At 44.9% G+C, this 27,504-nt stretch overlaps 1 protein-coding gene across 4 annotated transcripts in view; it reads right to left on the bottom strand.

Annotated features, from left to right (window-relative positions):
• MYO1C (myosin IC) overlaps window positions 1–27,504 on the bottom strand; it is a 141,654-nt gene that overhangs the window by 3,264 nt on the left and 110,886 nt on the right. For all 4 annotated transcript variants that reach the window (XM_083172177.1, XM_083172179.1, XM_083172176.1 and 1 more), the window contains exons 25-31: window positions 18,864–18,947; window positions 17,992–18,085; window positions 16,603–16,658; window positions 15,031–15,166; window positions 5,156–5,226; window positions 4,090–4,187; window positions 2,983–3,082 (exon numbers count right to left, since the gene is read on the bottom strand). In XM_083172177.1, the coding sequence (XP_083028303.1) occupies window positions 2,983–3,082; window positions 4,090–4,187; window positions 5,156–5,226; window positions 15,031–15,166; window positions 16,603–16,658; window positions 17,992–18,085; window positions 18,864–18,947 (639 nt within the window). The remainder of the gene's footprint in view (window positions 1–2,982; window positions 3,083–4,089; window positions 4,188–5,155; window positions 5,227–15,030; window positions 15,167–16,602; window positions 16,659–17,991; window positions 18,086–18,863; window positions 18,948–27,504) is intronic.

Genomic DNA, 27,504 nt, shown 5'->3' with positions numbered 1-27,504 from the left:
GGGAAGACACACCAGGAGGGAAAAAACAAATGTTCGATGATCTATGTAGACTAGAGCAGCGGTTCCCAACCTGTGGTACGCGTACCCCTGGGGGTACACGTCCACACGCTGGGGGGTACGCCGCGGCCCGGCCTGTAATGGCGGCCGTGCAGGGAGACTGTGTTTTATTATGTGCCCCACTCAGCGCTCAGTCACAGCCGCCTGTCACATTGATATGTAGACTGACAGGCGGCTGTGACTGTCTGTGAGCGCCGAGCGGCGCACAGGGCGGGGACTGGTCTGCGCGGCTGAAATGAAGGAGTGGAGTGGGGAGACCACTCATAGCAGAGTGAACCCGGCGTGGAGGCGGAGCTATTTGCATGTCGCACTGTGTGTGCGACATGCGAGTGGTGACTGCCGGGTAGTGCCTCCCCCTTCCTCTGATCCAGACTAGCCAAGCAGGGGACAGAGGAGGGAGGTACCCGCGCGGTTATGCGCAGGACAGCCAGCAGACCCACTCCACACGCTGCTTGGTAGCCTGGAGCCAGCTCAGCCTACATTTATGTAAGTAACAAATTTTGCTGACTATGTGCTTCTGCTGTGGCCGAGGGGAGAGGGGGTAGGGATTTTGTCTTTTCTCAGGCGTGGGGCATACTTGTTACTGGCACTGTGGGGCATTGCTGGCACTGTGTGGCATTGTTGGCACTGTGGGGGCATACTTGTTACTGGCATTGTGGGGCTGCTGGCACTGTGGGGCATTGTTGGCACTGTGGGGGCATACTTGTTACTGGCATTGTGGGGCATTGATGGCACTGTGGGGCATTGATGGCACTGTGGGGCATTGTTGGCACTGTGGGGGCATACTTGTTACTGGCATTGTGGGGCATTGCTGGCACTGTGGGGCATTGTTGGCACTGTGGGCACATACCCAGTACCATGGGGTCATACCTGGCACCGTGGTGGCATTCCCGTTTCTGGCACTGTGCGGGCATACCTGGCACCATTGGAGCATATGTGTATCTGGCACTTTTGGGGGCATATGTGTATCTGGCACTATTGGAAGGCTAACGTGATCCGTTGGAATGTCTGTTGCTTCAGTAATAGAGATTTGACAAGGTTCTGTTATTTTATATGCCCTCCGCAGAATGGGCTGAGCTTATATAGTGGTCAAGTGGTTGCACTTTTTTTTTTCTCGTCATTGCCAGTATGACTTGCCCCTGTTAAGCCACACCCCTTTTTAGGCCACGCCCCTGAAAATTTCACGAGGGGGTACTCATAAATGAAAAGCCTAATCAAGGGGTACGGGAGACAAAAAAGGTTGGGAACCACTGGACTAGAGGGATGGCCAAGAACATGACAGCTATAGATTAATGCTAAGAAAATGCAAAAAAGTATGCACTTGGGTCTCAAAAACCCAAAGGCTAAATATAGTATCAAAGGGAACTATAATGCAAATTACTGTGGAGGACAGGGATTTAGCAGTCACTATTCCAATAAAACAAAAGCAATGAGCAAGGCAAGTCAGATGATTGGTTGCATAGGGAGAAAATCACTATTAGAAAAAAATAATGGAGAAGAAAAAGAATAATGGAGAAGAGAAGGGAAGGGAAGGGAAGAAGGGGGGGGGGGCGGCATGAAACATTCAAATATATCAAGGTTTCAACAAGGGAAACATTCTTCAAAGGAAGAGAAGTATTAGAACATGGGGACGCTGTAGGGAGGTTCAGGGGAAATTTAAGGAAAAAATACTTCAAAGAAAGGGTAGTGGATAAGTGGAAAACCCTCCCATAAGAGGTGGTAGAGACTAATAAAGTAATTTAAACATGCTTGGGATAGGCATAGGAATACACATACAAATAATGAAGATTAAAAAGGGTTTAGATTGCGTAAAGCATACAAAAAAGGGGCAGACTAGATGGGCCAAGTGGTTCTTATCTGCTGTCAAATTCTATGTTTCTATGTAAATACACATATGGTGAAAAGTACATGTTCTTATTACACCCATGTATGGTTAAGCAGCTATGAATTATTGAAGTGATTATTGTATCATGATAACATTAATCATGGCTTACAAATGTCAGCCTCAAGTTCATAGTTGGCAGAATGAAGTACAATATCATGTGGCAACCAACTATATTATACTATACCAAAAATGGTGGCTGACTGGAAGAATGAACTCCAACATCTTTCACCTAAAACCACTGCAATAGTTCTCTATCCAGTGGAAATCTGAACAGCAGGACAGCACTAAGAGGTCTCTGCATTAGTGTTTATCAGTGCACGTTATGTGTGCTGATAACGCTCCCCTCGTATATTACACCAGAGGTGTGCGCTGAATGGCCAGGGAGCTATGAAACACCGTCTATCCTGATGCCACTATCTAAAAAAGAATATGCTAATATGCCGGGCAATGTGTGACCAGTCAGTGGTGATAACTGTTCAGACATCTGCAGCTCCGGGCAACGCAGGAGATCTCAGGTTAGTAGAAAGATCAAGCACATGTACACTAGAGCTGGCCAGACACGGAGACACAGCATGTCAACAGACGGGCTGTGTGGTCAAGTTGGGATCACTGGAGGAGGGTGTGTCACTCCCTCGCTTCAGGAGACTACAGGTCAGATGTATCAAGCTTCAAAAAGTGATAAAATAGAGAGTGATAAAAAAACAGCCAATCCGCTTCTACCTGTCATTTTTCAAACCCAGCATGTGACAGGTAGGAGCTGATTGGCTGGTTGTTTTCACTCTCCACTTTATCACTTTTTGAAGCTTGATACATCTATCCCAATATGTTAATACATCTTGTCAGTGTAGCTTCCTGCTTCACCTCATTAATGGTGTTGTGCGGCTATTTTAGGATGGAAATACAATGCCGACCAATCAGCTCCTATCACTTTTCAAACACAGCCTATGACCTGGCAGTTTGGAGCGGATTGGCTGGTACTGTATCTGTCTCTAAGGGTTGAGACTTTTACCACAACATATTATATAGAGAAGAATCCTTACCACAGACAAGTGTCCATTTTTGGCTTTGGCTATCAGTAACTCGGAGCCAGGTGTAAAGTCGATGATACCCTCTTTACCCTGACCCACAGTAAACGTGATGCTGTGTGGGGAGAGAGGGAGAAAACAAAACAAAAGCAAGGTCAAAATCTTCCAAAGTTCTGTTACATAAATGGTACATCATAATAAAGAAATTACCTCGTCAGTGTCTAATTTGTCTTCATTAAAATTTATATAAACATAAATGACCCGATCTTAAGACATATAGAATATGTGTAATGATTCATAAAATGACTGATAACCATCGGTCCTCTATCCCGCCTACTGTACCGTCAGCAACATCCGACTCCATAAAATACATCCGGCTGAAACTAAGCTGCTCTACAACACCAGCACGGCGCACACAGTACAAATACCCATGTCCTAGAAAGGGTGAATGTCACTTTGCATGTGGCAACACCAGCGCTCTTCATAAATAACCCTCATTATGGAAAGTGAGGAAGCATTCACTAGGGAACGACAATGGCTGGCAAAGGATTCAAGCTGCCATTGCAACGGTGTAGAAATGCTGGCAACAGCACCGCTCCTCCCCTCCGCAAATTCCCACAATCCTGTGATGAGTCCAAGCCTCCTTAAGGTGCGGGTGTTACCACACTAACCTGCAGAGTATCCATTAATCTGCTCTAAGGGCCTGATTCTGGTTCAGCTAACCATGTCCCAGAGTGCCTGCCTCACCACCCCGCCGTATCCCCTTGCATGTGTTATGAACATCCCCTCGCATGTCCCCCAGCAGGAGAAATTATTCGGTTTCTCCTGGGCTCACAAATACAAGTCAATGGAGACTAACTAATATTTGCGGGCTTCGGTTCTGATATCAGCCGCCCGTTCCCAGACACTCCACGTCACAGCCGGATTTACATGGAGACACCCATGAAACGCTGGGCGTTCCCCATGGTGGAGCTGACAGAGAAGTTTAGCGAGGGTGCACGTACATAAGGCCTGCACATGCACAGGGCACAAACATCGCTCCCCCTTGCGAACACGTGCGGGGGGGGGGGGGGGGGGGCAATGTAATTAAAACGAGGGCCTAAGTGAGAGCTTTACACATACCTGCCCTGAATAATGTTGATGTTGTCGATTTTCTCAGCAGCTATGGCAATTTTTGTCAGTGTTTCAATCACATGATCGCTCTGCAGCACAACATCTCCCTGAGGGCAAAAATACAACTGTGAGACATACAGTACTATCTAAGGAAAAAGGGATGAGGGGATTAGACGCGAGAAGAAAAGCCTATATTCCTGCATATAAATGTACAGTCACAACCTAGAAGGCCTCAAAATGTGAACATTCCACAATGTAAACATGTTAAACGGGTACTTTAAACAAGTTGGAACAACATCATAGTCCTACAGTTTTCTGATAAAGCGCAGAGACTAGAATTTCTCCATCTTATCAGCCTCCAGTATCTTTTTTTCCCCTTTACACAATTATCACAAGCCCACGAACAACATACAAGGCAGTTTTGATGTGCTTTACTGGACTCCGGTCACTAAACTGTGTGGGGTCTATCTCCATGCATAGATGGTGCGCTTATTGTGCTTAAAAAGGAACATTTAAAAGCAAAGTAAATGTACTACTCAGCAAATCTAGAGTAAAATGTTGAGGGGATTCAGATACATATAAAGATCAGGTATAAGGCCCCCATACATCGGTGATGGAATGCGGCAATTTCCCGATCACCCAACAGCCAGGTTGGGTGAACATTAACCACGTTTTTAAAATGACCTGATCGAAAACTGTCAGAACCAACAAGTGTGGAATTTTTTACATATTTAATTTATCTGATTCCACGGCAGACTGCCACTGCTCGGTGGTGCTGTTGGATCAGGAAATCAGCCTCCTGATGTATGGGGGCCTTTAGATGTTTATACTAAATGGGATAATCTTTTCTTACAGTGGCTGTAAACACAGATTGTATTGAGCATCCATGTGCTCCTTTCATCATCTATAGAAGAATCTTTGTAGTGATTTTCAGTGGCAATGCATTACCTCTACAGCATTCCACTAGTGTGCAGTGAACACATTTCAAGCATTATAAAAAAATATATGTATGAGAGACACATGGTAAATAGGTAATCTTCCCCTTATCAAAGGAAATGGGGAGCTAACACTCTACCTTTTGTTTGTTGTCGTCACATTTAACATGGAGGACAAATAGGTTGTCACTCAGGCTGCTGACAGAGATACCTGCAACAAAGAGACATTTAAATGACAACCTTGCTGTGCTGATAAATCTCTGCACAGCTGCCCATTCAAAGCAGTTAGAAAATGACCTGCATGAACACATGTAGAATGTCACACAAATACAGCACTGAAAATATATTTCTATCTTTGTAATACAGTATTGTTCAGCATTAAATGAAACATGAGTTGGTGACACAGGTTCCTTTTGTTCTGGAGAAAGGTACAGAGATCGGACCACTTACTGGGACAATTGTTCAAAATGTGTTCTGTACCTGTAAATCTAAAAAGGTACATGTTTTGTAAACAATATTAACAAAAATGTTTTTGTTTCATTGATTTGCAAACATTGAGCATGATTGAGGGCCAGATGTACTAAGCATTGAAAAGTGATAAAATGGAGAATGATAAAAATCAGCTCCTACCTGTCATTTTTCAAACACAGCCTGTAACATGGCAGTGAGGAGCTGGTGGATTATCACTTTTTTAAGCTTAGTACATCCGGCCCTCAGACTTGCAAGCAAAGCAAAAAAACGCACAACTGGGCAAAACAATGTTGCACTGCAGGCAGGCCCAGCGACAGGGGGGATCAAGGGGGACAGCCATCCCGGGCCCCGACGTCCTGCCAGACCCACGCTCAGATGTCCAGCGCCAGCCTAGGATCAGAAGCCTGGCTGGACTGACCCTGCCACTCAGCAACTCCCCCCCACACACTCGGGAAACAAAAGGGGCAGACCTAAATGGGACTTGAAGGGGTGGAGCTACAGGGTCACAGCAGGGGGCGGGGCTACACGGATCTCCGGCTCCTGCTGTGCTGAGCCTGTCCAAGCTGCTGACATTCCAGGGCCACACAGAGAGTAAGAATGCACTCTGTGGGTGTTTCCAAGTAAGTGCTTAGTGTGTGTATACTGTGTGCAGGGTGGGTTAGGGTGCAGGACACAAATGTAAGGATTAGACTGCAGGTGTAGGGAGGGTTACGGACCACGTACATATGCTCTATCACGGGCTAAGGGAGTGCGTCAGTGTGATAGCGCATAGGGGAGAGAATGCGTTGGTGTGATAGAACACAGGCCACAGGGTGAGGGAGAGCATCAGTATGATAGAGTGCAGGCCACAGTGTGAAGGAGTGCGTCTGTGTGATATAGCGCAGGTTGTAGGGTGAGGGGGGGCGTCAGTGTGATATAGCGCAGACTGCAGGGTGAGGGAGCGTCAGTGTGATATAGTGCAGGGTGAGGGAGGGCGCCCGTGTGATATAGCACAGGCTGAGGGAGCATTAGTGTGATATACTGCTGGTTGTAGGGTGAGGGAGGGCGCCTGTGTGATATAGCGCAGGCTGCAGGGTGAGGGAGCGTCAGTGTGATATAGCGCAGGCTGCAGGGTGAGGGAGCGTCAGTGTGATATAGTGCAGGGTGAGGGAGGGCGCCCGTGTGATATAGCGCAGGCTGCAGGATGAGGGAGCGTCAGTGTGAAAAAGTGCAGGGTGAGGGAGCGTCAGTGTGATATAGTGCAGGCTGCAGGGTGAGGGAGCGTCAGTATGATATAGCGCAAGCCACAGGGTGAGGGAGCGCGCCAGTGTGATAGAGTGCAGGCTGCAGGGTGAGGGAGTGTGTCAGTATTATAGAGCAAAGGACGCAGTGTGAGGGAGGGCGTTAGTGTGATATTGCGCAGGCTGCAGGGTGAGGGAGTGTGTCAGTGTGATAGAGAGCGCAAGCCATGGGGTGGAGGAGCACGGCAGTGTGATAAAACGCAAGCCGCAGGGTTAAGGATTGCATTGGTGTGATAGAGCGCAGGGTAAGGGAGTGCATTGTTGTTACAGTATAGAGTGCAGAGCAAGGGAGTGCGCACAAGCCGTAGGGTGAGAGAGAACATCAGTGGGAAAGAACACAGGTCGCAGTGTCCAGTTTACGTTCCAACAAAGGGGGGTTGATAGCATTCGAGGGGATGGGGGAGCCTCAGAGATATCTGTGTATGGGGCCCCAAAAATTCTGTTGCCGGCCCTGACTGCAGGTGGGTGTATTCAAACCAAAATCTAAAATTGCACATAAAGCCATCTAACATTTGCAGGCTACATGCAAAAGCAACCAGAAATTACCCTTCACAGAAAAAACTGCGGATTATACTTACCGATAATTCCTTTTCTTCCTAGAGATCCCATGGCAGCCAAGACCTTGGGATTTCATCCCTCTCCTACTAGTTAGACAGGCTGTTTTTTTCCTTAGGACCTCCCTCTTCCAGTATAAATCCCAGCTCCTCCCCATCCACCTTGTCTTTTTAGTGTCTCCTTTACTCAGTCCTGGAAAAAACACCACAAGGGGAGGGAAAACTAATGGCTGCCATGGGATCTCTAGGAAGAAAAGGAATTATCGGTAAGTATAATCCGCAGTTTTCTTCTACGATCCCCATGGCAGCCAAGACCTTGGGATAATACCAAAGCAAGAACAAAAAAGGGAGGGAAACTAAATCAATGCCAAAAAATAATTTTAATCCTCAAGGACACTTTGAAGCACCTGATCCCCAAAACAAGACTTTGATACATTAAGAGCATAATGCTTTGCAAATGTATGAAGGGATGACCAAGTTGCCGCACCGCAGATATCCTTAACCGAGGCTTGAGCCTTCCTTGCCCATGAGGTTGCCATAGCCCTGGTGGAGTGTGCCTTTATAACACCGGGAACTTCTTTGTCTTCCCGCTGATAGATGAATATGATCAGTTCTCTGATCCACCTCGCCATCGTTTGTTTAGAAGGTGACAGACCCTTTCTCACCCCTTCTGGGATAATAAATAGGTTCTTCGACTTCCTTACGTCCTTAAGTCGGTCTAGGTAGATGGTGATTCCTCTCACCAAATCCAATGTGTGCCATTCCTCCTCCTTCCTATCCTTTGGTTTAGGATGAAAGGCTGGAAGTGTGATTTCTTGGTTAAGATGGAACGAACTGATTACCTTCGGCAGAAAATCAGGGTGTGTCCTCAAGACTACCCGATCAGCAAATATTCTTAGATAAGGCTTTTCAATATACAGAGCCTGAAGTTCACTGACCCTCCTAGCGGAAGTGATTGCGACTAGGAATACTATCTTCCAGGTGAGCAGTTTTAAAGGAGTCTCTGTTAACGGCTCGAATGGTTCTCTCATAAGAGCATTCAAGACCAGGTTTAGGTCCCATGGAGCAACCAACGACCTTACTGAGGGTCTAATTCTTTTAACCGCATTGCAGAACCTCTTTATGAGACTTTCCTCTGCCAGTTTTCTGTCAAGTAAGATACTTAAAGCAGAAATTTGCACTTTTAATGTCGATAAGGCCAAACCAGCTGCATAGCCATTAAATAGAAACTGAAGCACTTCGGGATTGGAGGCTCGCTCAACCCTTTCTTCTGAGCCCTTCCAGTGAATAAACGCCTGCCATACTCTGTAGTATGCAAGTGAAGACACTTCTTTCCTAGCTTTCAGTAACAAGGAGGTAACCTGTTCTGAAAGGCCCTCTTCTCTCAGCAGCTTCCTCTCAATTTCCAAGCCTTTAGAGATAACATCTCTGGATTTGGATGACTTACAGGCCCCTGAGATAGAAGGTTTGGAATGACCGGGAGAGTCAATGGTTCCTGCATTGCGAGCTTCAGAACCGTCGAGAACCAAGATCTTCTTGGCCAGAAAGGAAGTATTATGATGACTGTCACTTCTTCCTGTATTATTTTTTTTAGCACTCTGTGGATCAACGGGAATGGAGGAAAGATGTATCCTAGACGACATTTCCATGGAATCGAAAAAGCATCCACTGCTGATGTTTGGGGTAGATAGTACCTTGAGAAGTATTTCCTCACCTTCCTGTTGACATTTGTAACCATCAGGTCTATATCTGGGACCCCGAAAGACTTGACTATCTGTTGGAACACCTCTCTATTCAGCTCCCATTCGCCGGGGAGGATTTCGCTCCTGCTCAGGAAGTCTGCCAACACGTTCTCTTTCCCTGGCACATGAACCGCCGTAATGGAAAGAACATTTTCCTCTGCCCACATCAGGATATTCGACATAACTGACATTAGTGCCCGACTCCTGGTGCCGCCTTGATGATTGACATGCGAGACTACCGTCATATTGTCTGAAAAAACTCTGATATGCTTTCTTCTGACTCTGTGCTTCAGGCCTATCAAGGCTCTCCAAACCGCTTCAGCCTCCCTCCAGTTGGAAGACTTTCTGCTCTCTTCCTCTGACCATGACCCTTGGATATTTTGATCTTCCATATGGGCCCCCCAGCCTGAGGCACTTGCGTCTGTAGTTAACACCGAGAATCGAGGAAGATTTAGAGACACTGCCCTGTACTCCATCTCTCGATCTGTCCACCATAACAGAGAGTCTCTTACTGCTTTCTCCACTCTGATGACCTTTGTGAGTGGCCATTTTCTCTTTATGAAGGGAAGAAGCGCCCACTGGAATTTCCTCAATCTCCAATGAGCCCATGGAATTGTGCCGATGGTATACATCATCATGCCGAGAAGTTGAAGGCATAACCTCAGCTGTGAGAATTCCATTCCCATAATATCTTCTGCCAAATTTCTGATCTTCTGACATCTTTCTTTTGACAGACGAGTCTCGAATCTTTCTGAGTCTATCAGAACCCCTAGAAACTGGATCGATCTTGTTGGTGTTAATTGACTCTTTTGGAAGTTTATTATCCATCCTAAGCCTTGAAGCATATCTATCACCAGCTTCAAGTCTTCCATTACTTTCTTCTTTGAGGACGCCGCTATCAACAAGTCGTCTAGATAGGGCCAAATACGAATCTTTCTTCTTCTTAGGACGGCAATTATTGTAACTAGAACCTTCGTAAAGACTCGTGGAGACGTGGCTAGGCCAAAAGGCAGGCATGTGAACTGGAGGTGCTCTTTCATCACAAAAAATCTCAGAAACCTTCTGTCCTGGATCTTGACTGGCACATGGTAATAAGCGTCTTTTAGATCTAGCGAGACCATAAAGTCTCCCTCTTCTATCCCCGCCAGAATAGTCTTCAGGGTCTCCATCCTGAATCTTCTCACATCTATAAAGCCGTTCAATCTTTTCAGATCTAAGATAATTCGAAAGCTTCCCGTACTCTTCTTCACTAAAAATATGTTCGAGTAAAACCTTTCTTTTCCTGCCGGACTGGAACTGACTCTACTGCTTTTATCTCCTTCAGCTGTTTTAACAGTTTTCTTAGCTCCATCCTTTCCGGCGCTGTTTTGGGTCTTCTGGATTCCCAAAAGCCATCTCTTGTGGGCTGTCTTAGAAACTCTATCGCATATCCCCTTTCTACAATGTCTATCACCCATTTGTCTTGTATCAGATCTTTCCAGAGGTTGGCAAAAGACAGTAGCCGTGCTCCCACCTCTGGTATTCTGTGGCTGTCATTGCCGACCTCCTCTTCTTGCAGACTGCCGAAAGGACTGTCTTGATAAGGGAAAGGAGCCCCTCTGTCTTCCCGGCCTGTAGGACTTAGCCTCTCTGTACTGTTGTCTAGACGAGGCTGGATATGGAAACTTGTTCCTTTTATCCTGAGGTAGTCTTAGTGATTTTCCTCCCGTCAGCCTATGGATCAATGCATCCAACTTTGTTCCGAACAAGTGGGAGCCTTCGAACGGGAGTGCCACCAATCTGTTCTTCGAGTTAGCGTCTGCGGCCCACGATCTCAGCCAGAGCGCTCTCCTCGCTGTTCCGCCTGCCGCCATAGACCTGGCTGCAAAAGATACAATGTCCAGTGAGACCTCACAGACAAATTCAGTCGCCTTCTGCATGGTCTCTAGTTTCTTCAATAAATATTGCTTGGAGATTCTCTCTTCTATATCTGAATGTAACTCTGTTCCCCATAATCTCAATGCCCTAGAGACTGATGCCACTGAAACTCCTGCTTTAAGGGACACCGCAGATGAGAAATGAAGCTTCCTGAAGGCTCCCTCCATTCTCCTATCCATAGGCTCCTTGAATGAAGCCCCATCTTCAAGCGGGAGAGTGGTTCGGGAAGTTCTGCTACTGCCGCGTCTACCTTGGGTAGGGAACACCAGTTTAAGAACACATCATCTTTGACCGGATACATTCTGTCTATTCTAGACAGTTTGCCCTGTCTCTTGTCCAAGTTAGACCACTCCTTTGTAATTAGATCTTTCATTACTTTATGAATTGGAAAATGTCGGTTCTTTTTGGATCTATCTTCAAACAGAATGTTCTCCCCTGTTTCCGTACTAACCGGTTCTTTATAGTTCATGGTTTTGTATATAGCTTTCAAAACACTCTCTACTTTCTCAAAACTGAAGCTCCTAGCCTCCTCCTTAATTTCTCCAGATTCCTCAGAGGACACATAGTCTGGGTCCGGGATTCCCCCTGACGCAGCATCATCATCGTCATCATCATTATCCTCGAATCCGGCCTGATCCCTAGATCTTTTACTCTGTGCTCCCAAATATTCTTCTTTGGAAACAAAAGAACTTCTCATCCATTCCATTAAATCCATCAGGATTTTTGGTTGCTCAGGAGAAGGAACTTGGTGAACATCACATTTATCGCATACTGATTTTGTCTGAGGTCCGGAAAAAACTTTATCGCAGACCATACAGCTTTTGTCAATATTTTTCTTTTTTGCAATTTTCTTCTTGGGAACCACAGGATTGGCAGGCACACTACAAAACAGTAAAAAGCCAGTCACTATCATAATAAAAAATAAATAAATCTTCCTACCTAACCTGTAATACCGGAGCTTACCTCACAGGGGCACTATCTGCTTTTGGGGGGGGAAGGCAAATCCATTTTAGTAGAAATAAACACGCAGTCCTATAACGGATATATTGAATTAAAACATGTCCAACAGAACCACTCCATGAGCTAACTGCAGCAGCAGTCAGCTCTTACCTTATCCAGCAGTATAGAACACCAGATGCAGCAACTCCTCTCACCAGCAGCCAACTGCATACTGCTGCTAGAGCGTACAGGGATTTAAATAGCCTGTATGCTGAACTCTTCCCGCTGCGCCCGCACCGGAAGTGCGTCACACGCCAAGACTTATGGGCAATGTAGTCCACGCTGACTGCCTCTATAAGCCATTCCCGGAAGTCGCGTCTGTAACGCTCTGACTTCTGGGAACTGTAGTCCGCGACCACGCATCCGGAAGTCGCGGACACGCTGCCAGCCGCTGTAGCCGGCTTGTAAGATGCTCCAGGAGACTTACGGCCGCCGGAGCTCCGAGTTTCCAGCAGCCCTGGACAGGACTCAATGCTGGCCACGCTTCCAGGTCATTTTCTCATGGGCAGGAGACCGCAGGTCCACGCTCCCATGCCGCTCTGTCCCCCAGAGTGCTCCCTATACTAAGGTAAGCTCCCTAGAAAAAAAACAAACCTGCTCTGCCTCTCTAACTAAACAAAAGGAGACAGGAAAAAAAGACAAGGTGGATGGGGAGGAGCTGGGATTTATACTGGAAGAGGGAGGTCCTAAGGAAAAAAACAGCCTGTCTAACTAGTAGGAGAGGGATGAAATCCCAAGGTCTTGGCTGCCATGGGGATCGTAGAAGAAATATAACCCACCCGAGTATCTCTTTGCACATGTTATATCCGTCCCACCTGCTGTACAACATGGTTTTGTCCAGATGTATACTTTCATGCCATACTAAATCAGGAGCATTGTGTGCAGGTTGTCTTTGAACCTATTCGCTCAGTGCGGTAAATTTACAAAGATGGGCGTTCTACTGAATATGGGATGTTGCCCATAGCAACCAGATTCTATCCATTATCTTCTAGAATGTGCTAAATAAACAGTAGAATCTGGTTGCTATCGGCAACATCCCACCTTTTATGAACTCCCATCTTAGTCAATTTACTCCAATGAGCATGGATTCTTAATATGGCAAAGAGATAGGAGATCAGATTGATTTGATGTTAGCTTACACTATCCATAAACACAGCAAGACACCGAAAAGATAATGAAAAGCATAAGTGGTCAAGTTTTTGAAATTTGAAATGTACAGGCCACTATACCAACATGCTAGAGAATCTCCGTAAGATATAGGCCCTTATTCTGGTTCACTCTTAAAGGCACATTCCTTCTCAAATGAACAAAACCATGTGCACTGCATGGGGGCAGATAGAACATGTGCAGATAGAATTAGATTTGGGTGGGGTTTTTCTTCAAAGTGAGATCTATATTGCAGTGTAGAAATAAAGCAGCCAGTATTTACCCTGCACAGAAACAAAATAACTCACCCAAATCTAATTCTCTCTCTGCACAAGTTACATCTGCCCCACCTGCAGTGAACATGGTTTTGTCCATTTGAGAAGGAATTTGCCTCTAGGAGTGAACCAGAATAAGATGGGACCAGAATAAGATGGGAACAGTGCACACATCAGAGAATACAAAGGCAGTATAGAACATCATTTAGCAGATAACCCCTACTTCAAACACGCCAAAACTGTTTTTTTTTATTTGTGATTTGGCACAATGACAAAATGACTCTTTATAGGCACCGTCCAACTAAGAACAGATAATGACATAGGACAATATTGCCCTAGTTTGGCAAAGAAAAGAATCACGCACACAAGTTCCAAGTTTTGTTCCTAACAACGTCATCAACTGGGGATTCAAAAGTCTCAAAAATGATGGCGATGGTCCAAACCCAATTAAACTGTAATTAATTGGATCATCAATTGGTAAACAGAAAAGCGTTTCAAACGATAATACAGTACATGTAACCTGAAATGAACTGATTGTCCATGGTTAGACAACAATACACTTGCTTGTCCGTTGCATTTAAATAGAAAACATACCCAGATTAGAAGTGGGATTTAACACGGTATTGGGAATAAAAAAATAAAAAATAAACCTTAAAAATACATTTTTATTACACAGTATGGTACTTCCTCATATTTGCAGCCACAGCTTACGCTACGGAACTTACGTAGCATAACCCGCACCACCCTGGGTCCACGCCACCCTCCTATGTCCACACCACCATTAGTAAATTTGTGGCGAGCGAAGCGAGACACTGAGCCCGCGAGGGGACAATGGTGCTACTCTGAAAGCGGCTAACATAACTAGCGTAAGCTGTGGCCGCAAAGATGAAGATGTACCCACAGTTTTCCCCTTTGTTGCGGAATAAAGAAGACTATAGACCCACGTAATTTCAGCTTGGCCTGGTATTTAATTAGCCCAGATCATATTTCTCCCGAAAAAAAAAATGGTCTGAAATCGGGATCTTTGTTATTATCGGTGTAATTCACTTAAAGCCTGGGGGAGTTTTTTGGGAGAAAAATTACCTGTTTTCCTGTAGTGACACATGGGGGGACACTAAACATCTATCCCAATCAGGGTACCCCCAGTGAACCAATTAGCTGCTGTAAATTACCACAGCCTTACTTAATCGTAGTTTCCCAACTCTGCCATTACAGTCCAGGTTTTAAGGATATCTATGCTAAAGCGCAGTTGACTTTGTCAATTTGAATTAACAATCTGGACTCAAACATGGATAAACTTGAAATCTGGGCTGTAATGGCTAAGTTTGGGAAACTCGGACTTAAATAAACAAAGTTACAAAAAAAAAGTAGTAACAAAACACATAAAAAATAATCGTTAATTCATAAAGGGCCAAATGTATCAAGCTTCAAAAAGTGATAAAATGAAGAGTGATAAACAGCCAGCCAATCAGCTCCTACCTGCCGTGTTACAGGCTGGGTTTCAAAAATGACAGGTAGGAGCTGATTGGCTGTCTGTTTATCACTCTCCACTTTATCACTTTTTGAAGCTTAGTGCATCTGGCCCAAAGAGTCTTTACTGTTAGGATTTAGAAGAAATTGAAGATCCTTACCGGTCATATTGGCATAGTCAATTCTCTGCTTTATTTTGGCTTCCTCCACAAGATAAGCTGCGCTCTGAGCAAGTAACAGCTGTCTCCTCCTTGGCTTGTATCCCTTTCGGTCATACTTCACCACAGGCACAGCATACTGAAACATGTAAACGCAAACATAGTATCAGGAGCATACTTCAGCCACGTTCCAAGCATTGTAAACATCCCTTCATATGCTACCAAACTTATTTGATCTAGAACTTCGTGTACCCACTGCTCTACTAGAAACATGCAGTGAAGAAAAACATTTTTTTCAATGAAAAACTGATTTGCAGTGCGCAGAGGGCAGCGGTTACCAAACCCAGTCCACAAGGAGCTCTAACAGTCCAAGTTTTAAACATATCCATGGGACAGAAAAGATGGTTGAATCATATTGACTTGAGGTACTAATTAAGTCATCTGTGGCTTGTATGGATATACTTAAAACCCAGTACCAAGTTTGGGAACCTCCGGCTTAGAGAAATAGCTTCCATATTTCCCGCATGTTTGTGGAAGGAGTTGCAGTTATGATCTGTCCCTAAAATACAACTCATGCCGAATTAGACCCTTAGATGAAAACCAATTTTTTTTTTTGTTGATAAACCCAAATAGATTTCGGAACAAAAAGCCTAAGGGGGGTATTCAATGTGCTGCCGCTATTCCCGACGGGGGAAATAGTGGCGGCTCCCTTTTCAATGCTGTCTTTAGCGACAGCATTGAAGCGGGATCATGGCAGAAGGGCCCAACTTTAGAAGCTGTCGGGCCCGTTCTGCCAATAACGGCCATGGATTGTCGAGATCCTGGACGCGATCGACAATCCACGGCCGTTTTTGTGGCCATGACCCCTTTGCGCTGATCGGCAGATGGGACATTGAATGCCGCCTGTTGTTCAGCTGTTGGGCTAACCACAAACAGGCCAGGATCACGGCTGTTGGGAGGGATCGACAGGTGTGATCCTGGATTGAATACCCCTAATGTCTAAATAAGTTCCCAGTATACTATAAAGACAATGGGGGATATTGAATTAGCCGTGGTAAATTACTGTGACTAATAGATTCTACGGGACTATTCTATTTGCCCCGACAGCTGGCACTTATCGAGGAATATACTTTGTGATGCATAATCCCCGATAACCAGCCCTCAGAGACTCAATAATACATGATTCTGGGAATTTATCCCAGATACCACATATTATCGTCTAAAAACAGGTCATTTTTCAGGTGATAAAAACAGATAATTGAATAGACCGATAATAACGGTAGGGGCACAATTCCTGATGATAGTTTTAGCTAATTGGGAACCCCCCCAATGTGTCACCGTAAGTAGAGCAGAAAGGGAGACTTGGGGTACTGTGTAATACGGTGTACTTTGTACAGGAGTACAGTTCTGTTCAAATTCCACGTATATCCCAGAATGCACTGCAGTGGGACAGAGCCAACATACAGTAATAAACTTACATAGTCTTACCAGGACGAAAAAAATATTATTAATATTTAGACTTCAAAATAAATTTAAAACTTTCCCATAAAACCTACAGAACAATAAATCCAATACCGTTAATGCCTGGCTTTCCAACAGTTGAAGTATTTTAGTGTTGATCTCATCATTGCCTGTAAAAACAAAAGGAAAACACCGTAACCAAATATAAATGCAAAACGCTGTTCAGGTTATCTTCATTCAATTCCACGGGTGCAACAGATTTTATTCTTTTTAAATTATAAAGGGGGATGATGTATTCTTGTGAGAGACAAAGAAACCAATTAGATTCTGTTATTTTTTTAGACTGTGCTAGATAAACGACCGTTAGAAGCATATTGGTGGCTATGGGCCAAGTTCTCCACTTTAATCGCTGTTGAATGTTTGATACATTAGCTCTAAGTGTTCAGACTTTTATAACTCACTGTACTGGCCAGAATTTAAATGCGAGTCCCCCACATGGTTTGCATAAAAAAAAAAAAGGCTGAGAGCCCAATATATAACCAATGGTCATTAATTACGTTAACCCATTAGAGCCCTTTTTCCTGGGGCAAAGTAAAGTTTTTAGGCGATAACACATGGGATCCAGAATAATTACCCGGACACTGGTTATTGGGGGTAATTCCTCAGGCACCCAAAGTATAATCTACTATAAACGCAGGGTTATCGGGATAATTGCATAATCCATTACCATAGATAATTGTATATGGCATTAAGTCTTTTAACCCCTTCAGTGGTGGTTATTTTTTTGGGGGGGAGCTCTCCACTGTGTTTCCTGGAGCCGGGCAGCGCCACTGAGCACTCCATCAGCCGCTGCCCGGCCCTGGCCTTCCCCTCGGCAACCCGACTGTGCGCGGCGTGGCGTTAGTGATCTCACGCCTCACACAGCTGGGGGAAGGAGGCAGGGCCAGGCAGCAGGAGGGTGCGCAGGCAGTAGAACTCCGGAAAATATTCCGGGTTTGTCAGTCTGCGCACTGTAGCAAAACCCGAATTTTTAAAAAAAATAAGACAGAAGATGATTGGTTAGTACTTTATCTCTCTTCATTTTATCTTTCTCCATGTTTTGATACATATGCCCATATACAAATTCACAAGGTACAGTCTACACTTGCTTCAATACTTTTCATTTCACAGGAATGGAGAGTTTATGATCCTTCCCATGTAAATTGTATTTTCAAGGAATTTCATTTCTATGCTTTGGAAAACACTTGATAGACTATGACGTTCCTACTTAAAGTATACAGAAGACTGGGAACACCTGGCGCTATAAGTGAACTTGATGCACCCACTACATCTCTACTACCTCCTACTGGCATTGTTAACACGTCAATGAAACGTATTCCATTTAACTATGAGTGTGACCTGAAAGCCTGGCATTGCGGAATGCTAAATAAAAGCATTTGGTTAGTGAAAGGAAGGGCTGGCTCACCACACCAAAACCCTTTCCCCCCGCATACAATCACTCACCAAGCCGAGTGTTTATGAAAAGTCTCGGAACACTCTGTGGATAATTGTCCTTTTTGTCCTTGAATATTTCACTTGCAACAACTTTTTGTTCTAGCTGAATAAGCGAGGATAAAACACAAAAGAAAACAATAGAGAATTAAAAATCAGAGAAACAATCTTTTGCTATCAAATGGGAATGGATGTATGACAGTTGTGTAGGTATAATATATCCATTAGTATTAACATGTCCCCCATTCATTTTGGCATGTCATGCATGGGATTGTTCCACTTTACCAAAAACAACGTAATTAGTGGTAGAGTATCTCCGCTATAAAATGTATGTGATATAAGTGGCAGCGTAATCAGTCATACTAAAGAAGAATCGCGGTAAAAAAATAGTTTTTGTGTTTTTTTTTTTTTTTTTTTACTGCATTTCTGAATGCAGTAAAAAATCCCCTCCAGGAGGGCTCCATTGTGGCATTACCCCTTAAAAGCCTGTGGGTTTCTCCCCGCATCGCTGTCTGAGGGATTAGACAGCGTGCCCCGTAGCCACTGGCATCTCTCTGAACACAAGCAGAGGTCCAAAAAACCCAGAAGTACAGGAAGCAGCGGCTATCACATAGGGCAGCTCTTGCCGACAAATACAGACGTATCCGTCCAGTCTGACTGCAGAATTATGGGATTCCATTTTCAGAAAAACATCAATGTGTATTTAAAGCATAGCCAAAAATATTAGCAATGTGTCAGGCCTAGCTCTACCCTTTATTAAACCTCTAAACCCACAGTATCCCAAAGGCTGGCCAAAGAGGAATCCTGTTTTCAATTATGCAGCAGTGGAAAGTGTATTGGAATATTCCTCTGGCCTTGTTTATGAGCGGTCCAGACTACCTTACCTGTTGTTTCCACTCAGGGCTTATCCTCCTGCAGTACTTCCACACCATGTTGTTCATGCACATCTCTCTCAGGAGCTCTGAGGCCTGAGGAAAACAGAGAGTACAAAGACCACTTGTGTCATGTCCATTATATAGATTAAAAAAAACAAAAAACCCTAATCTTTAAATCACAAAATGTGTTTTAGGCCCGGAACATTAACCCAAACACTGCTATTATGCCATCAATGTAATCGTATGCAATTTACAGAGAGCCAAGTGTCAAATTACAGCAAGGCTTAAGCTGGGTACACATATGTACAATTTCATTTTTCTTGCGACCGTTCGATCGACCGAATACACGTTCGGCCGTCCGAAACATACGACCGATCTGCGCGTACACATATGTACAATTTTACTTGCGACGTCCGATGTACTCCCGTCCAAACAATCGCAAGAAAAAGATTGTACCACCGTACACACTCTCCCGTTCTGGCTATTCGCACGATAAAAATGTACACAACATTATCATAATGGGCTGGATTAAAAGAGCATACCAAAACGAGGCGTGATCACGGAACAAAGAATCGTTCGTGTAGTACAGTGAATAGAGCCGTGACTATTCAGATCATTGCTAGCTGTACTGGATATACGTACGTACGTTCGTTCGTCTATCGGTGCATTTGGGCCTTTTTAATTATGAGCTTGAGGAGAAGGAAGGCTCGTGCGTGCATTTTGGCTGCTATGGCCATTAGATTGCGGGCTATTAAAAAAAGAAAAAGGACCAAGAATCGGAGCTGCTGGACCAGAGACTGGCTTCTGAGGAGAGACACCTTCTCCCACATGCCATTGCTACAGGAGATACGGGAGAACAATCCTGATGATTTCAGGAATTATCTCCGTATGGATGACGCTACCTTCATGGAGCTGCTGACACTGGTTACCCCTTTAATAGAGAGAGAGGACACCTATTTCAGGAGGCCTATTTCTGCAGAGCAGAGACTGGTGGCAACGCTGCGTTACCTGGCAACAGGCAGGACCCTTGCCGACCTGAGATTCACCACCGCAATATCATCTCAAGCGCTGGGGTTGATAATACCAGACACCTGTGATGCCATCGTCCAAGTTCTACAGGACAAATACATGAAGGTAAATATGGAAATTACATACATGTCCCCCATATGTATAGCTGTGCACATACCTGTACCCTATATGTATATCTTTACAATGCCTGTTGATTTAATCTTTTACACCAGTGGGTGGGGGGTCATTTTGATAAGGCGGGTAATAGCTTTGAGGCTGCAATGGGGGAGGGCTGATGGGTCTAAAATCAACCCAACAGATTATTAATACGCATATACTTTTATATTGCAGTTTCCATCGACCAAGGAGGAGTGGCAAAATATTGCACGTGATTTCCGTGATCTTTGGAATTTCCCTAATTGTGGTGGAGCTATCGATGGCAAACACGTCAGGATCATGCCCCCTGCAAAGAGTGGATCTTTTTATTATAATTATAAGGGGTTCTTCAGCATTGTTCTAATGGCCATCGCTAATGCCCGATACGAGTTTGTATTTGTGGACATTGGGAAAAATGGTAGAGTTTCAGATGGAGGAGCCCTGGAGAATACCTTTTTCCACGACCAACTGAAAAAAAATGAACTGAATCTGCCAGAGCGGACTGAAAATGAGCACGGTTTGAACTTTGTTTTTGTGGCGGATGAGGCCTTTGCATTGCACCCTAATGTCCTTAAACCCTACCCACAAAGGGCACTGAACAGGGAACGACGCATTTTTAACTATCGCCTGTCACGTGCCAGGCGAGTGGTTGAAAATGCGTTTGGGATTCTAAGTAATAAATTCAGAATTTTTCACAGTCCCATCAATCTGCGCCTAGATAAGATTGACAAAGTGGTGCTGGCCTGTTGTGTGCTGCACAACTACATGCGCAGAAAAGCGGTGCACACACAACAACTGGGGGCTACAGTGGACGAGAGCCAAGTTTTGACGAGCCTATTGGTCTGACAGCTTTGGCAACTAATTTAAACACCAGAAATGCATCAACGCAAGCAAAGTTGTCAAGAGACGAGTACTTGAATTATTTCAATGGTGTTGGGGCTGTGGAGTGGCAGAATGACATGATTGCTTAAAAATGTACCTTTTTGTCATTGTAAATATATTGTTTTTTGGTGTGTAATAATCAATATTTTGCCAATAAAATTTGTATACTCACAGTTCCGCACAAGTTGTCCTCTGCGTCTTCTTGCAGCAAGGAGGGGGAGGTGGAGGCCGAATCACGGCAAGTGAGTGGTAGTACTCAGGTGCCAGGCATTCCTGGAGGGCACAATGCCACGGCACCTGGAGTGCAGACTGTACCCAGTACTGGTGTTTATGTACTAGCAAGTAGTTGCTCCACCACACCTATTTCTATGCCAATTTCTCCTGGTACTTTGTACGTATGTATATCTGTGCCCTATAGTCACCCTGCATGGTAAATGATATTTTCACACGGACACCAACTAGATTACAGAATTTTTAATTTTTATATAAATTATTAACTTATAAACTTATAAAAAATATAACATAAATAACAAGTAAATAAATAATAAAGAAATACTTAAACATAAAAATATTTAAAACAATAATGCACTTAAATAAACTATATAAAATATTTACATATGGTGGTAAACTTGTCCCACCCCATAATCCCCTGTATCCATCGGTGGTTGGGAGGGAGATGGACTTTCCAATAAACTCTGGAAGGGGCCACCAGGTGGACCTGGTGGGAGCGTATTAGCCAACGTTGCCGGTTGGTGCTGCCTTTGCCCAGTTGGTGGCTGTAAATGTTGATACTGGGGATATTGCACCGGGTGAAATACCGCTTGTTGGGGTATAGGAGCTGGGCTGATGGGTTGAAATTCAACCCTAGGCAGAGGGGTCTCATCGGTGAGACGTGTGTGCCGGGACAGAGTCCCCACACGGGCCCGGTACAGCGTCTCATAAAATATGCGCTCTACCTCCACCCTTGTAGCCGGGTCCAACTTTCGCAAATTGTCAGCTAATACACTCCCCACCCGGTCCGCATCATCCTCATCCATGCTCATCAATCTGTTGGCAGACTCCAGGATCTTGGTGGTTGCCACGTCCGCAGCATCTGGAGTCTGCCTCGGCCTTTTGCGCCCTCTTCTTGATGGCGCTTCTGCTGGAGGTTGAGCGCTTGTTTGCGGTTCAGCGCTGGTCGTGGCGGTTGGTGTGGGGGTGGAGCAGAGGGCCGGTGAAGGCAGCTGTGATGCCACCTCCAGCGATGCCGAAGATTCATCCTCGGCAAATAGCGATGGCTGTAACAAAACAAGATGACAATGATGTATCACTATCGATTTTTAAGACTTCCATATATTTTTATATCTACGCAGAAGAACGCAGCCCATACACCACCATGTTGCTGCCATGGATGAAAGTGAGCTAGTTGAAGAGGCGTTATGACTGGCATCTCTGGAAACTAATTATTTAGATACCAGACATACCAAATACTAATTTAAACACCAGAAATGCATCTATGCGTGCTAAATTAACAGGGATGAATACATGCAGTATTTTATTGGTGTTGGCGCTGTGGATTGGCAGAATGATATTATTCCGTTAATTTTAGACAACAAAAAATATTACAATAATCCGCGCCAGAAAGACTACAACAGTGTAGATACCAGGGATTACCAATGCCAACCAAAAGTTCCAAATACAAAAAATGTGGTAAATGCACTTGCGATGTCTGAATATTGATCACTGTGTTCTCAGGCGGATAAGAGTATAGCTCCACCACTGAGAAGAACCAGAATTAGGGCCACAGAGAAGGTCAAATTGACGATGTATAACCAAAAGGGGGGGGTATCGCCCCCTGCAACTGACCTCTCTGTTGTGCCCAACAGAGAGGTCAGTTGCAGGGGGCGATACCCCCCCTTTTAATTTTACATGTTCACAATTTTTATACTGTACTTGCTGTTATATTTATCTGGTTTGAAAAAAAAATTTAAAATAAAATCCGTCTACTTACTGTGCCGCAAATGGTGTCATCAGAAACCTCTTGGTTGCACGCGGAGGTGGAGGGGGCAGGCTGGTTCCTTGAAGTGTTGCTGACCGAATCCCTGGGCAGCTCCTGGTCCACCGTGAAGGCCAGCAGGTCGTAGTACCACAGCCTGGGCACATAGACTTGGTCTGCCCCTGCCCCAGACCGCTTTGAGGACTCAACCTTATTCAGTTCTTTTTTAAAGACGGTCCTCATATTGGCAATCCGAGTCCGGACCCACTCTACATTTGCTGTGGGGTAGTATGTTTGGCTCACCCTCACCAGCTCCTCCAGAGCAGATAGCCTCTTCTGCCGATTGGAATGGTCTCTGGATTTTGTGTTCCAGAGACAATTTTGATCCCTGTAGGCCTCAATGAAGTCCTTCATGAACTCGACATTTTTTTCTGCCATGGTTGAATTTCTGTTCCAAAAAATAAAATAAAAAGGCATATTATTTTCTTGATACACAAAGCACACCATAAACCATTTAATGTACAGGTGTTCAGTCTGTGGGCCACTAGATATACTGTAGCTATACTGTAGTACAGGAGTTGAAACTCTGTGGGACATAGGATACACGGTCACTACAAGCCCCAGCATACCCATGGCCCACAGATTGAAGTCCCTGTCATAGAAAACTACACATTTTGTTTTAATACTCACCGAAATAAATGTCGATACAGTCCGGAAAATTCGCTGCGCTGCTCCGATCAATCCAACAGCAACGACGGAATATTCTTTCGTGCTGAACGTGGCTTGAAACACAGTGATTGGATGAGCACAGGAATCTCCGCCCCACTCACGTGCTTCGCGTCACACAGACACGGGACATCGAGGAGCCATGTCGGAGGGTCTGGCGCCACCGCATATGGGGGAGGCCAGTACAGCACCTTTGTTTTCCAAGGTACTTATGTAATATCTGGGCTCCCATTTTTCTTATGAGACCGCATCCCCTCGCGGGGCTCGCTGCGCTCGCCACGCTTCGGGCACGGTGGCTCGCTGCGCTCGCCACACTATATAAAATCAACTCCATGCGTATTTGGATAGTAGGGGTATGAAAAAATGGGGTGCATTTAACATGGGAGCCCAGATAATACATAAGTACCGTTTTCCAATTCAGCACTGATAACAACAGATAAAGAAATCGCTGACAACAAGGAGAAAAAAGTGACGCGCGCATTCGCCATGTCATCTGCAGAGGTGGAACTGATGGTCAAAATGCTGGATAGAAGGGACTACGATTGTTCGAGAAAAACATACCCCAAGACAAATTATAGAAAAGAAATTATTATGCAGCGTGTATGCAAGGAGATAAAGGAGAAGTTTGGGAAAAGAAGGTCCAAATACCAGCTCCAAAAACGGTGGTCGGACCTGAAGCACAAGGAGCAGGCCAAGCTCAAGAAAATTCGTGGAATTATTAAAAGAAGTGAGTCCAATGCCCTAGGTGGCTTTATTAATATACTGTCTTGATCCATTACATTTTGTGTGTTTTGCTGACATGTTGCTTGTTTTTACTCAGAGGAAATCCAATCCAGGAGAAGACATGAGGAAGGCAGAGACAGGGCCTCCAACCTAAAAATAAAGAAGGAGAGTACAACAGGTAAGGTTTTGTACCAGCACACCAACAGAACAACACATGTTTTATACACACAACAAGGGGTAGTAATATGTCACTTTACCTTGTCACTATAGATGATATCCAGGCTGCGCAGCCGATGGAAGGGACCACAGAGGGCCACCAAGTGATTGCGATCACCAGCAGTGTAGATGGTGAGTGTATACTGCAAATCATCTTTATGGGATAGTGACGTATCATTTGTGGAAAGGTAAACATTTCTTTATCTGTACTTATTATAGATATCATCGAGATTTCAGATGTCAGTGCAGAGGGGGAGAAGAACACACCATCACCTGACACGTCCAGCGACGAAAGCACAATGCAAGAAAACATGACACAAGTCCATAAATGTCTACAAGAACTTAGCGGGAAAGTCCATACCGTAGCCCAAAAAATTACGAAAATCCAAAAAGGCGTAGCAGTAGTACACTCTTTATATGAAAAAATTTATAACGGTTTGCATTATAAAGTCAAAAAATAGTTTGTGTACTTTATTTTACTTTTTTCTCCTTCTTGTTTATTTGGAGGCCAGCAGCATGCACCTTAAAATGGTGCATGTCATGGCAAGCAGTCCCACGGCAGCAATGCATCACATGTGAGCAGGCCGGGATGTTCCCATGTGATGCGTTGCTGCCGTGGGCCCGCTTTCCACTACATACACCACCATGTTCAAATGTGTTTTTATGTTTTTTGGGTGGGTGGGCTTTCCTGCTACACCTTCACACGTGGCACTTATGTCATGGCAAGCAGTCTCACGGCAGCAATGCATCACATGTGAGCAGGCCGGGATGTTCCCATGTGATGCGTTGCTGCCGTGGGCCCGCTTTCCACTACATACACCACCATGTTCAAATGTGTTTTTATGTTTTTTGGGTGGGTGGGCTTTCCTGCTACACCTTCACACGTGGCACTTATGTCATGGCAAGCAGTCTCACGGCAGCAATGCATCACATGTGAGCAGGCCGGGATGTTCCCATGTGATGCGTTGCTGCCGTGGGCCCGCTTTCCACTACATACACCACCATGTTCAAATGTGTTTTTATGTTTTTTGGGTGGGTGGGCTTTCCTGCTACACCTTCACACGTGGCACTTATGTCATGGCAAGCAGTCTCACGGCAGCAATGCATCACATGTGAGCAGGCCGGGATGTTCCCATGTGATGCGTTGCTGCCGTGGGCCCGCTTTCCACTACATACACCACCATGTTCAAATGTGTTTTTATGTTTTTTGGGTGGGTGGGCTTTCCTGCTACACCTTCACACGTGGCACTTATGTCATGGCAAGCAGTCTCACGGCAGCAATGCATCACATGTGAGCAGGCCGGGATGTTCCCATGTGATGCGTTGCTGCCGTGGGCCCGCTTTCCACTACATACACCACCATGTTCAAATGTGTTTTTATGTTTTTTGGGTGGGTGGGCTTTCCTGCTACACCTTCACACGTGGCACTTATGTCATGGCAAGCAGTCTCACGGCAGCAATGCATCACATGTGAGCAGGCCGGGATGTTCCCATGTGATGCGTTGCTGCCGTGGGCCCGCTTTCCACTACACACACCACCATGTTCAAATGTGTTTTTATGTTTTTTGGGTGGGTGGGCGTTCCTGCTACACCTTAACGCAAGCACCTGTATGTGATACTCTGTTCAGGTCCGACCACCCAAATAAACAAAGTGTTCACAGTATTTTTTGTCAGTATTTCTTAATAAATGTTAAGTGTTTATGCAGAACAATGAACATCACATATCTATCTATCTATCTATCTATCTATCTATCTTCTATAACTATATCTGTCAGGAATGCACACACAACGATTATTTATTTCAAAAGGAATGCACACACAACGAATATTCTTTAACAGCATGGCGCGGAAAGTACGGGGGAGAAGACTTCCTGTTGTTTACATGCTGCGCTGATGGAGGGATGACGCAGCTAGTCAACACCCACATGGGCGTGCTGCTTTTGGGAGGAATGATCGCAGGAACGGGCTGCATATCGATCGAACGTGCGTACACATGTCACTTTTCTTTCGATATGGAGCCGTCCTGTCGGAAGAATATTAAGCAGCAAAGAACCTGCGACCGACCGACCATGGACGGCCAAGAGCGTTTTTGGCCGTTTATCGATCGCAACGAAGGGATCGGGACAGCGTACACATATATACAATCGAACGGCCGTTCGTCCGCAGATCGGAAGAACGGCCCGACGATTGTACATATGTGTACCCAGCTTTACACTGAAAAAAGCACTTGATAAAACCGCTTTTAATCTTCTATTCTCTTATTGGATAAGCATCAAGCTATTCCCGCATCAGAGGAAATGACCAGGCTATGCACTCCAAGTGGTAGATTACCAGCAAGGTACTTTAACACAGAATATTGTCTTTTATCACATCCCATAGTAGTACGTTTCTTTATAAGGCGCCACAAAGTGTCCGCAGCGCCGTACATAGCAAACAAAAAAATAAATGACAAGGTAACGTACAGGGTGTGTTGATAAAATACAGCATAAATAGGGTATAGCTGGTAGAACTAAAATCAGCATCAGTTCTGAAGTAGGTGTGAAAATTGTCGAGGAGACTGAGGATGAAGTAGAGGAAGGAAAGAACAGGACAGAAGGACAGGTGAGGTAAAGAGGTAGGGTGAGTACGTGAGGAAGGAGGACCCTACTCATAAGAGTTAACATACTAAAAATAGGTGGGTGGATGAACGGAAAACAATAGGATAAGTAGGAACGGATGGAGGGGTAGGGTAGGCACAGAGGTGCAAGCCAAACCAGCTAGGCGTTATCTGCTGTAATAACCCGCCTCAAATCACAAAAGCTGTTTGATTGCATCCGATGTTTATCCACAATGGACCTAATTCAGATTTCCTGATCTCTTTGCAGCTTTGTCCAGATCCCTCCCCAGTAACAGCCACGGAGGCCTGCGCTGTCTAATAACACTAATGTAAGCAGAAGGCATCACCTTATATCAGGCACAGCTGCA

This window comes from Crinia signifera, chromosome 2 (assembly GCF_055691185.1).
Source record: "Crinia signifera chromosome 2, ASM5569118v1, whole genome shotgun sequence".
Classification (NCBI taxonomy): Eukaryota; Metazoa; Chordata; class Amphibia; order Anura; family Myobatrachidae; genus Crinia; species Crinia signifera.
This window is presented reverse-complemented; position numbering and strand designations above follow the sequence as displayed.